Genomic DNA, 14,755 nt, shown 5'->3' on the forward strand with positions numbered 1-14,755 from the left:
AAAGATAGATTTATTTGACAGAGAGCGATCACAAGTAGGCAGAGAGGCAGACAGAGAGAGGGAGAGGGAAGCAGGCTCCCTGCTGAGCAGAGAGCCCAACTCTACTCGGGGCTCCATCCCAGGACCCTGGGATCATGACCAGAGCCGAAGGCAGAGGCTTAAACCCACTGAGCCACCCAGGCACCCCCCTGTCCTTCACTTTTGAGAGCTATTTTCCCCCTAGCACTTTTCCACCCCAGCAGAACCACTTGCATTTCCCTAAATAAGCCTCTGTGTTGCCTCTGCCTTTCCCACCCTGCCCAGCTGGCAAATCCTCCCTTGTCCTCGCAGCCCCAAATTAAGGATCACCTCCTCTGGGAAGATCGTGCAGTGAGACACCTACCTGTTACCCAAATGCACGTATAATCCCTCTTACCTTGCCCTGTGTGTGATTATGTTTCAGTGTCTATCTCCCTTACTAGACTCATGGCTCTCGAAGGGCAGAGACCTGTCTTCATCTTCTTATCCAGCAGAAAGCTGGAATCAAGCTGTGCTTATTAATTTTTAAAGATTTTATTTTATTGAGAGAGAGAGAGAGAGAGAGCGAGAGCACAAGCAGGGGGAGAGGGAGAAATGGTGCTTGATCCCAGGACCCTGGGATCATGACCCAAGCCAAAGGCAAGACACTTAACTGTCTGAGCCACCCAGGCACCCCATCAAGCTGTGTTTAGTAAATATTGGTTAAATAACTTGTCAGGGGCATGCCTCTCTGGGCAGCTATGTGCTAAAGTTGCAAGTTTTTCAAATTTGGAAATAAATATAAATAAATGAGAAAGCCCCCAAATGACTGGTGTGTGTGTGTGTGTGTTTCAGTGTAATTGCCTATAGTAATTGCCTATATACATACCAATCTATAGCCCCCATTAGGGTTTGTATCTTGTTGGTTGTTGAATCTCCGGTACATATCCCTTAGCACAGTGTCTGACAAATAGTAGGGATTCAATAAACATCTTTTGAACGGATTAAATTTGTTGAAGGGGAGATACCCAGTGAAATTCTTTTGTGTGTGATGATCTTTCATTCTTAAGTTCTCTACCAAAGCATTTCTCATATTTGAGCTCTTGAAACTTCAAGAACATATAGTCACAGGCACCAGTTTGAGGGAACCCAACTGCAGACTGTGGGATCATATGACTTTATTTGATTATAAGGCGGTTGTCCACAGAGGGGCAGTAAAGTGTAATGGTTTAAAATTCAGGTACTCCCACTGCCTAGTTGTTTTCAGAATACCATAAAAATGAAACAAATTTTTAAAATTTTGTAGAGGATTTGTAGACTCACTGAAGGATTTGAGAAATTGAGAAAGCTGTTTCACACAATTACTAATTAGTTAGATTGCTACAAAAGCTCTGGCTCCCCATACTCTATATCTAAAATAGGAAAGTAGCATTTTACAATGCAGGGTTTTTTTTTAAAGTAGTCATTTTTATAAGTATTTTATGGCTTCTGAATTTTTTGTCATATTTAAAAAGATTATTCTTATTCTGGGATAATTAAAAAATTGTCTCATTTTCTTCTAGCACTTTTGTTATTACATTCAGATTTAATCTATTGATCCATCTGGAATTTATCTTGGTATAAGGTGTGAAGTAGGGTTCCAATTTTATTTTTCTTCCAGATGGCTACCTAGTTGTTCCAGCACCATTCCCTGAATTCATCATTTCCCCACTGATCTGAAATATCACCGTCGTCATATTCAGAATTTTTGTATGATATGAAAGGCTAGTCCTTTTTTTTTTTTTAATTTTTTTGGCCTGATTTAAGTGGATAAGTCTTCAAGTATACTTTTTAACTACCCACAGCTTTTGGGTTAAAATTTTTTTTAAGTTGCCTATAACCATCATTACCATATCCAAACACGATTTTTATCCTCATTTTATGAATTTGTCGTTCCCAAGCTCATTTCTGTTTCTTTAAGTGTAGTGCACACAACCTTCAAATATTATGAACATTTCTCTCTCCCAGCTGTCACTACACCAAACTACATATGTTAGATTTCCCTAAATCGTCTTGCTGTGCTCTTTGCAGCTCTTCATACACTTGGGTGTCCTCACCTAACGAGCTGCTCGAAAGTTCTACAGTCATTAGGTGAGGTGTCAAGGGGAAGGCCTGTCACCTCTATCCAGTTCGTCCATCCCCAGACCGGGCACTGATTTCCATTTAACACGAAGGACAGGCTCTGTTTCTGGAAAGTAAGATCTTGAAGGAGCTACAGTAGTTATTTGTTGGCTTTTTAAACAATCCACTCTGAGGGGGAAAAAATGTCCTACAAAATGCCAACTGCTATTGTGGGAATTTTTTTTTTCTATTTATTCCAACAAAATGATTCAGACACTGAAGAAAAAGGGTCGTCCTGTACTAGGTCTTGAACTCCGAGAACTGTTTGCACAGACACCCATGCTAGCCTCCACCTCAACAGATGCTCTTTCAAATGTTTCATGACTCTCTCGTCAACAGTCAGTCTCCATTTAAGGGGAGCAGGATGACGCCGCCAGAGACGGCTGTGCTGGCAAGAAGGCGGGCCCCAAATTTCTATTTAAAAGCTGGACCAAAATATGCTTGGCTTCTGTTGTCTATTTAAAATTTCAAGTTCAGACGCAGAAAAATTACTCTCCATCCTGAATGGGCCCTGGGTGTCTCACTGCCAGAGAGCGAGCGGCTGATGGTACGGGAGCCACAGAGAAGGGATGGAAATCGGGAATGCTGGGGTCTCAGTGAGGATCCCATATTCCACCTCCTGACCTGAGGGTCCCCAACAAGACAAGCATTTTGCCCGCCCCCCGCCTTGGTTGTCCACCTCACGACCCTCTCCCAGCGGCCCCTCTCCATTTCGAACAACCCCCACCTCAGGGCCTTCTTCCTCACAGCAGCCTGTCTTCACCTCAGCGCCTTCCTCAGTGCCCCCTAATTTCCACACGTCTCCTCAGGGTCCCCACCCTGGAGTCTTCTCCCCACTTCAGCATCTCCCTCAGCTCAATGGAGACCCCTAGCCTCCGCTCGTATCAGGGTCCCTCTCCTCAAAACATTTCCTCTGCCTCAGAATCCCTCCCTCTCCCCATCGAGCGCTCCCACGAGGTTCATGTGGAAGCGGCTCCTAGAGGCTGCTCCCCCATACCTACCCCACCGGTGCCTCGCCCCGCCTCCCTGCAAGCCCCGCCCCCGCCCCACCCCTCCCCGTATGGGCCCGCACTATTGTTCCACGCCCCGTCTCTGTCTCAGCCACACCATGTCCCGCCCCCACTGTGGACACGCCCCTGTGTCATCGCCCGGCCCCGCCCACGCTGGACCGGCGCCCAGACTCTCGTCCGTTGGCGCCAAACCTGCTGGTCAGTGACGCGAGGGCTGCCAGTCTCAGCGTTCTGGTTCGGGGTCAGAATCTGAGGACGGGAAAGCCCGGGCGGGGGGCGGAAGGGAGTGACCTTGAAAACTTCGCGGGACTGTAGGTACGAGCGGGGTCTGTGGCAAAAAGGGCGAGCGTGTGGAGAATGTGAGGGGAAAGCCAAGGCTTGCTTCCTTTGGTGGGGCTTGGTGGTCGTCGCTGGGCCCTGGGCTGGTGACTTTCTGCGTTCTGTCCGCACCCCCGGGAGGAAATCTCAGTGACCCCGAGGGATTTCCGGCAGCATTATTTTAAAGCAAGTCGGACCTAAGTCTTCACTCAGCCTCCTCGGCCTCGTTTGGGGGGAACCGGGTGTCGGGAAGATGCCCATGGCGGCTCCCGAGCTGCGACGCCTGAAACCGAGGTGGCAGGGAGCCTGCTTTTAGGATCCAGCTCTAACACCCATCCATGGCCACTTGAGAAAGAACTATCTTTCGTTTTATCAAGGCGAGAAGAAATGAAAGATTTTTGTCTTCCATGAGGGCAGTGTGGAATTTAGGGTCGTCCTATATGTGTTTACCTGTCTGAGGGACAGTGTTCCCGAAGATCCCATTCACGTCGTCTCCTCTTTGCCTCAGATATTGTGCTGCTCAGCGGAATTAGCTGACGGCAATCATACGTCTACCGTAGTAGTTGGTGTCCCTTCCACTGGGGCCCAACCGTGACTTTGGTAGGAAGCGAGAAAACACAATAAACCAAGAAAACTGATTGCTTGGACCACATTGTATTCTATGGTCATGCCTTGTAGATTCCCGAGATCTTAAAACAACTACTACAATGTTTAAGACTCCATTTATCTGCTTATTGGCCGTCATGTTATCATAATACTGGGTATCTACCATAATTTTAAATCTTAAAAGAAATTTGAGACTAGTAAATATTACAAAACAAAATAGAGCTAATGTTTTAAGAAACAAAGAAATATGTTCCAAGAGAGCCCATTCATAATTAGGAGGCAGGAAGGCATTCATCGTATATGAGAAAGTTAAAATCTATTGATTGAGGCTAGACTAAGTTCTAGGAGCCAGGAGAGATACAGGAAGAATGACATGAGGTCAAAATTCATGTTGTTAACAAAATTGGTATTGTTAACATAAACGTGAAAGGTTAAACAGCAACATGGAATACTAAATAGTATTCTAAGACAACAAAAAAGATATTAACAGTCATGATATCTGTGCTTTAGGAAATCAAAAGATGAGAAAAGTAACCAATTTTCAGGAAAAGGAGTAGAAACTAAGTTCCCCACCCTCACATACATACACCCACAAGAGAAACAATGTCACATGCCCTGCAGAAAGCAGATAGGCCAGCCCAGTCATTCTAAATAAAATGTTTCTCTAATTCCTCTTCTGGTCCTTGGTGACTTTGAAATGAAATCAGGGAGGTCTCTGAGCAAAGGATTTTTATCTATGACTATTTCCTAAATAATATTTATTTTCTCAGAACTGATTATTTTTCTGCTGCTCACCTTTCACGATGAAGGAGGATCAAGTCGTGCTGGAAGAACCAGGATTCCAAGATGAAGAGGTATGGCTAGGATGCTGAAACATGGGTAGACGTTCAGTCATTCCACAAAAATGAAGTTGCTGCTCTGTTGGCTATTATTTTTAGAAACTGAGAGTGGAAAGAAAACATAGTTCTAGGGAGAGGCAATATTACAAATATGTAATGACTTGTTTGGCAAGGGGGGCTAGGATTAGCTACTTCGCAACTAGCATGAAAGTATTTTAATAACTGAACTGGTATGGCCATAATGGTATCAATCCATGCTGGTACTGAAGGAGTTCAAGGTCTGGTGGGGCAGAAAGTTGAGAAAATGTATTTTTAAAAGGGTTAACTGTTGGGGCGGCTGGGTGGCTCAGTGGTTTAAAGGCTCTGCCTTCTGCTCAGGTCATGATCCCAGGGTCCTGGGATGGAGCCCCACATCGGGCTCCCTGCTCAGCGGGGAGCCTGCTTCTCCCTCTCTGCCTGCCTCTCTGCCTACTTGTGATCTCTGTCTGTCAAATAAATAAAATTTTTTTAAAAAGTAAAGAGGTTAAATATTGTTTCACTCCTTTGGGTTAAGGTCTTAAAAATCTGGACAGGACACAACAAAAATACTGGGCTTCCCAGCCCTTTCAGTGTTGGTGCATCTTTTAAGTATATAACAATGTGTTTGAAAAAACATTATTGATCCCAACTTGCTCTGTCAAGGAAAGTGGAATTTGAGGCATTTTGGAGTGACTCATAATACTGAATTAACTCCTTAAAAGATACGATACAATTGGATATGAAGAATCAAAGCTCCCTTTTTTTCTGTTCCATCTCCTCCAGGAATCTTTGTTTCAAGACATTGACCTGTTACAAAAACATGGGATTGTAAGTATTTTTTCAATTTTCCATGTAATTTTTCAATGTGAAATTGTTCAATCCGGAGTTTCTCAGCCTTGACCCTACTGACATTTGGGAATGGGCAATTCTTAGTGGGCGGGGAGGGGACTTTCCTGTACATTTGTTGCATGTTTACAGCACCCCTGGCTCCTGACCACTCATTAGATGCCAGTAACACCCCTCTTAGTTAGGACAACCAAAAATTTCTCCAGACATTATCAGGTGTCCTAAGAGGGCATACTGTCCCCAGCCAAGAACCACTGGTCCAACTGGAGGCATTCAGAGCTACCCACCCCTGTCTTCATCAACAGAAAATTCAGTTCTGTGGCAGATGATCAGAGTAAATAATGTTGACTGAAGTCAGACTTTAAGTAGATGCATTTCAGCATCAGTTCACTGATAGTAAAACTTCCCTGACATTATCTTTTGAAGCCCTCACATTTAATCTCTTTCAGTTGGATTTAGAAAATAGGAGCAAGAGAAAATCCTAGTCCATTGGTGATGTAGTTATTTGCATTTTCCAAGGATCGAGGGGGAAAAAATTTAATTTTAAAAGAACATAATCATAATGAAGTTCTCTAGAAGGAAAGAGATGAACTGAGGGGGCGAACGTGTGATACATTTGCTAGCTTTTCCACCAACAGACTTCTCTTTTGAATTCCTTGTTACATTGCCATGGTCTCACTAACATTCTTGGGAAATCAGGGCACAGCCAGAACATTTGGCAGCGTGCTGGATATGTTCTACTCAGATATTTCCAGAACATTTGGCTACATGGTGGGTGGGTTCCACCTGGCTGCTTGGATAAAATTGGCATCTTGGTGGAAGGAGATGGACTCAAAAGCACATGACATAGTATGGGAGCCTTGCAGGCTGGCATTTTATCAATCTGCTGCACCCATTCTTTTATTTACAGAACGTGGCTGACATTAAGAAACTAAAGTCCGTAGGAATCTGTACCATCAAAGGGATACAGATGACAACTAGAAGAGCACTATGCAATGTCAAAGGGCTCTCAGAAGCAAAAGTGGACAAAATTAAAGAGGCAGCCAACAAACTCATCGTAAGCAAAATCAGTTCTTTGTTGTTTTAGCTTAGAAGGGTATGTGAGGCTCTATAGCCTTTCTCATTGGACCTTAGACACGTCTCATGAACACCAGAAACTACTGTGGGGACCCCAAATTTCTGTAGATCACAATCTATTATACCCCCTCACATTAACTTTTTATCACTTCAGTGATAAAAAGCAACAACAATTAATTTTTGACAGACTGAGACAAGTATTAAGAGACTTGAATACTACTAAAAAGGTAATTATTTTTACCAAAAAAATTTTTTTGGTCTCCTTTTATATTTATTTTTCTCCCTTTCTGTTTCTCTGCCTTAACTCCTCCTTGTTTTCACTTTGTCTCCTCAAATATTTTATCTTTGGTTGTTGCAAAGCACTAGCGCCAAAGAAGTTGCTGTCTCCTGGTATAGGCCAATTAGTAAGAGAGCATCGGGTTAGAAAAAAACTAAGTGTGGGTTTGCATGTGTACGGTTGAGATAAATATGACCAAGAATATGGTCACTGAGGTAGATGAGCTAAAGCTGAGCTGAACTCACACCTTGTAGCTGGCCCCCACACACTGAGTGGCCCATGCAACGAAGAGGCTCCAAGCAAAAACATGTCTTTGACTCAAACTTTTGTGTTGACCTTTTGGGGGATCTGTGGAGGCACTATCGCTGGAAACAGGAATGTGCAGAGTCACCAGTCTCTCTTTTTGCAGAAGAACAAGGCTCTCCATTTATGTCTACATATGTATGTAAGAGTCTCGTTCCCACAAGTCCTAGAAGCTCTCTTCACTGACAGCCATTTGATTTGCTTACCCAGAGGCATCTGAAGTGTGGCAGTGAGGACAGTGGTGGTATGGTCCTGAACTTGGAGAGCGCCTAACTGAACTGCTCTGAACCGAGCTCAGTTGCTCTAACTTCTGAGTAAATTCAGACAGTATACCCACAGGCCAGCTCCACAACTGCCCTCAAACAGTACCCAGAGTTTGCAAAACTGACACGTTATAGCTCATAGGCATTAGTCTTATTTTCTTTGCAAATTAAATCCCATTATCAAAGAAAAGAATCTCTCTCCTTCTCAAGCATCCATTACTATACCCAGAATCTGCATCCCTTCTTAACTAAAGCTGTTTATTCTTAGAGAGAAAGAGATGGGGGGGTATTTAATTTCATAGTACAGTGGTTCCAAACATTGTTGTGTATCAGAATGACCTGGATTGGCTAATAAAGAACACACAGGCCCAGACTCCTTGAAATAGGATAGGGCCTGGGTTTGTTTGTTTTTTTTTTTTGTTGTTGTTGTTTTCTTTAAGAGTTGTGAGTTTAGGGCACCTGGGTGACTCAGTTGTTGGGTGTCTGTCTTTGGCTCAGGTTGTGGTCCTGGGGTCCTGGGATCGAACCCAGTGTTGACCTTTCTGCTCTGCGGGGAGCCTGCTTCTCCCTCTCCCATTCCCCCTGCTTGTGTTCCCTCTCTCACTGTCTCTCTCTGTCAGATAAATAAAATAAAATAAAATAAAATAAAATAGTTGTGAGTTTAAACTTTTATTTATTTATTTATTTTAGAGGATCGGGGAGGGGCAGAGGGAGAGGAAGAAAGAGAATCTCCAGCAGGCTCCATGCCCAGCCCAGAGCCTGATGTGGGGCTTTCTCCCACAACTTTGAGATCATCACCTGAGCCAAAATCAAGAATCAAACACTCAACTGACTAAGCCATCCAGGTACCCCGGCCTGGGCTTTTTTTTAACACCCTCTTAAGTTCTCCAAAGTTTGAGAGCCACTGTCATAGTATAAAACAAAAAGGGAAATACATTAGGGGTACTTGGGTGGCTCAGTCAGTCAGGCAGCTGCCTTTGGCTCAGGTCATGATCCCTGGGTCCTGGGATTAAGTCCTGTATCGGGCTCCCTGCTTAGTAGAGAGGCTGCTTCTCCCTCTTCCTCTGCCCCTCCCTGCTGCTTGGGCTCATGCCTCTCTCTCTCTCTCTCCATCTTAAATAAATAAAATCTTCTTATTTTAAGGGGAATACATTAGACCATGTCATGAGAGCACATCAGGCCTCTTCTTGCTAGTTAGACTACTGCATCAGCTGTAGCTCATTGATTTGTCAAATAAGTAGTATTTCTACCATTGCAATATATATTGTCTCATGAATAGTGAACACAGGAATTTCTGTGCTCCTTGAAACTTCCAGAGCGAGTGGAAAATGATGGTGTTCAATGAAATCAATTGAGTCATTCGGTAAAATACCATTCTGCTTTATGCCATAAATATACCTCATTTAAACTTTACAGCTACCCTATGAGAGAGACACTATTCTTTTTGGAAAAAATTATTTTTATTAACATATAATGTATTATTTGCTCCAGGGGTACAGGTCTGTGGATCATCAGGCTTACACACTTCACAGCACTCACTGTATCATATACCATCCCCAATGTCCATAACCCAACCACCCTCTCCACGACCCCTTCCCCTCAGCAACCCTCAGTCTGTTTTGTAAGATTAAGAATCTCTTGTGGTTTGTCTCCCTCCCGATCCCATCTTGTTTCATTTTTTCCTTCCCTACCCCCAAACTGCCCACTCTGCCTCTCAAATTCCTCATATGAGGGAGATCATATGATAACTGTCTTTCTCTTATTGACTTATCATGGTTCTTGTCCTGATTTGGCCCAAGCAAGGAAACTGAGGAACAGCGCGATTAAGTAGTTTACCCCAAATCATACAACTAATAAGTATTAGACACTTATTTTGAACCTAGATAGGGTAGCTTCAGAGTCAGTTTTCTTAACCACGATCTTTTGCTGCCTTCAAAGACGAATGAACTGTAGCTCATATCAAATGATTACCCTGATAATCAAGTAGAGAGTTTTGGGCAGCATTTGAAACGAAACTATGATCTTATACCCCTTTGAACCTTTCCTTTTGTCTTTTTATAGGAGCCAGGATTCTTGACTGCCTTTGAGTACAGTGAGAAGAGAAAGATGGTTTTCCATATCACCACTGGGAGCCAGGAATTTGAGTGTGTACCTCATATTTTTTATGACCACTAGACACAAGCTTTGGACTTTGTATCTCTTTTCTTGAGTTTGTTAGAAATAACTTCTTTTTCTGTAGTTTTTTTTCTTCCAAAAGTCTACTGAAGCAAACAAATTCCAGACAATTTGTAGAAGCAGGATTAAATTTGTTACAAGAAATTCAGACCCAAAATATAAGTAGTTTCTGAGTCAGCCTGTATTTTAAAAAACCGCCTTAAGAATCAGTTTAACTTTTCATTTTCTTTTCTCCTTGTTGATAAAGGAGATTCCATTTCACTCTTGGTTTTACTTAAAAATCAGTTGTTTAGATTGAATATTTTAGAAGAAATAATCCAGTGGGGTTTTTTTTCTCTTTAGCATCAACTGCTTTAACCTCCCTTTTTATTTACTATCTCAAGATTCCTAAGACATAGTTATCATCTTCCTAATGCAAGTTGACTAAGTTGTGTTTTTTTCCCCCTTACCTTCCTAGGCAGAATTACTAGTTCATAGGTTAGACGAGTGGCCAAGAGCAATTTAAACAAAAGCAGTATTTCTACAAAGTATTCCTCAAAACCCTGTCCTCATAAGGTATTCCAAGAAAAAAGGATTTCATAGTCAAATATTGCTTCCAGTTGGATGTCTCCCAGGCAGTTCAGACTTCACAGGTCCAAATCCAAACTTCTGTTATCTGTCCCAGATCTGCACCTCTCAAAGCCTCCCTCCTCTCGGATTTGCCTCTTTTCTAATCCTCAGAACTAAAACCTTGGTGTTGTCCTTGGCACTTTGTTTTTTTTTTTTTTCATCTCACACCCTAACTCTTACTCATTAAGAGTGTGCTCTACCTTCTACAACAAACCACCCAGTTTCTTCAACAAATAAATTACAAAGAATCAAAAAACAGATGCAGTCAAGGAGAAGACCTAGAGATTAAAAGAGATTTAAAAGACATATTACCTAATCCCCAATATGTGGTTTTCATTTGGATCCTGATTCAAGCACAGTATTAAAAAATAAGCTATATATGAGATAGTTGGAAAATTGAACACCTACTGTATAGTTGCTATTAAGGAATTACTACTTGTTTAGGTAATAATGATGATATGATTATGTTTAAAATAAGAGCATACGTCTTTTAGAGATACCTACTGAAATATTTAGGATGAATGATATGTTGTCCGGTATCTGCTTAAAATAACAGGAAAAGGGAAGGATGTAGTTGGAGGTTTATATGAAAAAAGATTGACCATGAGTTCATAGTTGATAACTGTTGAAGCTAAGTGAGAGGTACATGATGGCTCGTTATTTTTTTTAAGATTTTATTTATTTATTTGACAGAGAGAGATTACAAGTAGGCAGAGAGGCAGGCAGAAAGAGAGGAGGAAGCAGGCTCCCTGCTGAGCAGAGAGCCTGATGTGGGGCTCGATGCCAGGACCCTGGATCATGACCGAGCTGAAGGCTGAGGCTTAATCCACTGAGCCACCCAGGAACCCCTCATTATTTTTTTTTAAGATTTTATTTATTCATTTGACAGGCAGAGATCACAAAGTACGCAGAGAGTCAGGCAGAGAGAGAGAGGAAAGCAGGCTCCTTGCTGAGCAGAGAGCTTGATGTGGGGCTCGATCCCAGGACCCTGAGCCAAAGGCAGAGGCTTAGCCCACTGAGCCACCCAGGTGCCCTTTGATGGCTCATTATTATAGTGTTTTGTCCACGTTAGTTTATGTTTGAAACCTTGCATTATAATGTTTATATCTTTTTCCTGTGTGTGTGTGTATAGAAAAAAAGAGGAAATAAGAATTCAATCAATTTTCCTCCACTTCCTCCACTGTTCCCTTACTAGTTTAAATTACCTATTAACTTCGCCTCTGGAGTAGTATAATAACTTCTAACCTCTCTCTTTTTCAGGCCTTGCCCCTAGTATTTATTCTTCACACAGGAGCCAGAATGATCCCTTTAAAACTTAGGTCAGGAGCCCCTGAGTGGCTCATTTGGTTGAGCCTCCAACTCTTTTTTTTGGCCCAGATCATGATCTCAGGGTCATGGGATTGAGCACAGTATTTTCAGCCTCCATGCTCAGCGGGGAGTCCGCTTGGGCCGCTCTCCCTCTGCCCCTCCCCCAACTCTCTTCAAACAAACAAACAAACAAACAAAAACCAGTTAGGTCAGATCAGGACATTTCTCTGCCCAAAATTACTCTAATGCCTCCTCATTTCAGAGCAAAAGCCAAAATCCTCTCTAATCTAATCTCATCTTTTATCCTTTTTTCAGTTTGCTATGCACCAACACTATGCACCAAACACACTGACTTCTTTGCTATTTCTAGAACGTGCCATATACACTCCTGCGTCAGGGCTTTTGCCCTTACCATTTCTTCTGCCTGGAACACTTTTTCCTCCTATATCTACCTGGCTTGCTGTTATCTCTTTTAAATCTTGGCTAAAATATCTACTCAGTGAGGTCTTTTCTGGTCACTTTATTTAACTATTTAAACTCCCTGCCTTGGGGTGCCTGGGTGGCTCAGTGCATTAAAGCCTCTGCCTTTGACTCAGGTCATGATCCCAGTGTCCTGGGATCAAGGTCCACATTAGGCTGTCTGCTCAGTGGGGAGCCTGCTTCCCTTCCTCTCTCTCTGCCTCTCTGCCTACTTGTGATCTCTGTCAAATAAATAAAATCTTTAAAAAAATAAATAAATAAACTCCCTGCCTTCATCCTCTGCACTTTTTATCTCCTTTCTGGATCTAATTTTTATTCATAAATTTAATAACCTCTGACTTACCACATATTTTGCTTATTACTTATTACTGTTTCTTATCTGTTCTCCCACTGAATGTGTATTCAGTTGACTTTTAGAAACATAGTCCCAAGCACAATGGGAACAACCCAGTTAATAACTAAAACCATTTGCTCAAGCTTCAGTTCTAAAGAATGATGAGACCTAAGCCTATGTAGCCTATTTCCTATTGGTACCTAGAAGCTAGAGCAAGAACAACAAAAGATTTTTTTTGACCTTTTGTTGATCTACTGCCCACATACAGCAGAATCTGTGTTCTAAAGAGTTAGCATATCATTGTTCAGCCAAGAATTCCTGTCCGTGGTGGATAGAGAGAGAAAGAGAGACAGATACGACATTAATGGCACACTTTCTCCTTTCTTGATCTGTTTCTGTTCCTTTTACTAATGCTTGCTTTTTATTTCCAGTAAGTTGCTAGGAGGTGGAATTGAAAGCATGGCAATCACAGAAGCTTTTGGAGGTAAGTAGAACCTTACTATTTTGTTATATGAAAGAATTTATATACACACATACATATATAATTTAAAAACAACCAATAGTACATTGAATAGCTACTTTGAAACTTATGTTGAAATCTCAATTATAATACAGGATCATCCTGAGCTTAAAAGACCTTCCATCATTAACAGAGAGGTCCTATTGGCATTTGTCATTTTTAAATCTCTGACTTCCATAAAAGAAAAAATAATTTTTTTCCTCATTCCTTCAGAAAGTAGTTGGGTAATGAGACCAATCTTATTTCTAGGATATGCATGTTCCATGGACATAGTAGATTTTTTTCTTCCCTGATTCTATCTTCTCCTATTTTTCTTCTCCTAAAAATAAAATCTTAAAATTTTTTAAAGATTTTATTTATTTATTTATTTGTTTGTTTATTTATTTATTTATTTTACAAACAGAGTGAGAGAGCACAGTAGGGGGAGTAGCAGAGGGAGAGGGAGAAGTAGGCTCCCTGTTGAGCAGGGAACCCAACCCAATGCAGGGCTTCATCCCACGATCCTGAGATCATGACCTGGGCCAAAAGCAGCCACTCAACTAACTGAGCCACCCAGGGGCCCCTCTATTTTTCTTCATAACAATTCATACACAGGTATTGTATATGCTGCGCCTTGCAACTCCAGTATCTGCAATCCTTGGGGAACTAGTCTGTTTTTTGTGGTTGTTGATATTTCTGTTGACAAAGAGAAATAAATCTGCTTTTTATTATTCCTGTCAACTGTCAGGGTTGAAAGGCTTGCTCTCTTGTGTATTTATTGATATTTCTGAGCTTATTGCCTGATTTTGATCTACGGGAGCTCACTGGACCTAAACTGGTGAGTGGGGAAGTTTTTCTCCAGAGAGGATTTGCTTCTGTTGGAAGGTAGGGCATGCCACCAGCCTGAGACTACTTCAGTCTTCCTTTGAGGATCTCAGTACAATGGGACAACCCCAGGCTCTCCTTCCTTGTGGTAGGGTCTTAAACTTTCATTTCTATGACTAAAATGAAAAAACTCGGGTTTTTTCCCCTATATAGGGAAAACCCAGTTCTTTCCTACTGTGTATCTTTTTTTCCTGTAAGTCTCTTTCACTATTCACACAAACACTTCACTTCTGACACCTCTGGTCACCAAATATATGGACGTTCCCCCGACAACAACAAGCAATTCTTGGACACCTGCAGGGTATCCAAGAATTCAAGTCAATTCTGCCACTACCTACCCAGAGACAGTGCCAGATTCCACAGGCTAAGTATGGACTCAGTCCCATAAGAATCCCCCCGCCTTCAGAGGCCAGTCACAAGCCCAGATTAAAACTGTGCTTCTGACAAACCGGCTGTAGGTCCAAAGTTCCAGTGTCCCCTTCCTTGGGTTTGATTAGTTTGTTAAAGCAGCTGACTGAACTCAGGGAAACACTCACTCATGTTTACCATTTTATTAAACGTGATAAAAGCTACAGATGAACATTTAGAGGGAAAAGATGAGTAGGAGAAGGTATGAGGGAAGAGGGGCGGAGCTTCCATGTCCTCTTTTCCATTACCTCACAATGACTAAGGAAAACTTGGTTTAAATAAATTTTTTCTAAAGGACAGTTCTATGAACAAACAAACACCTTGTATTGCCGGCTTCGTCCAT

The 14,755-nt window shown here is 42.1% G+C and overlaps 1 protein-coding gene across 2 annotated transcripts in view; it reads left to right on the forward strand.

Annotated features, from left to right (window-relative positions):
• The window catches only part of DMC1 (DNA meiotic recombinase 1), a 46,452-nt gene that overhangs the window by 3,142 nt on the left and 28,555 nt on the right, over positions 1-14,755 (forward strand). Inside the window, exons 1-6 of one of the 2 annotated variants that reach the window (XM_044226523.1) lie at positions 3,455-3,482; positions 4,862-4,945; positions 5,732-5,776; positions 6,705-6,851; positions 9,776-9,858; positions 13,052-13,104. In XM_044226523.1, the coding sequence (XP_044082458.1) occupies positions 4,895-4,945; positions 5,732-5,776; positions 6,705-6,851; positions 9,776-9,858; positions 13,052-13,104 (379 nt within the window). In that variant the 5' untranslated portion in view covers positions 3,455-3,482; positions 4,862-4,894. Of the gene's footprint in view, positions 1-3,454; positions 3,483-4,861; positions 4,946-5,731; positions 5,777-6,704; positions 6,852-9,775; positions 9,859-13,051; positions 13,105-14,755 lie in introns of those variants that run through there. The other variant, XM_044226522.1, reaches the window with a different exon arrangement.

This window comes from Neovison vison, chromosome 12 (genome assembly GCF_020171115.1).
Source record: "Neovison vison isolate M4711 chromosome 12, ASM_NN_V1, whole genome shotgun sequence".
Lineage (NCBI taxonomy): Eukaryota > Metazoa > Chordata > Mammalia > Carnivora > Mustelidae > Neogale > Neogale vison.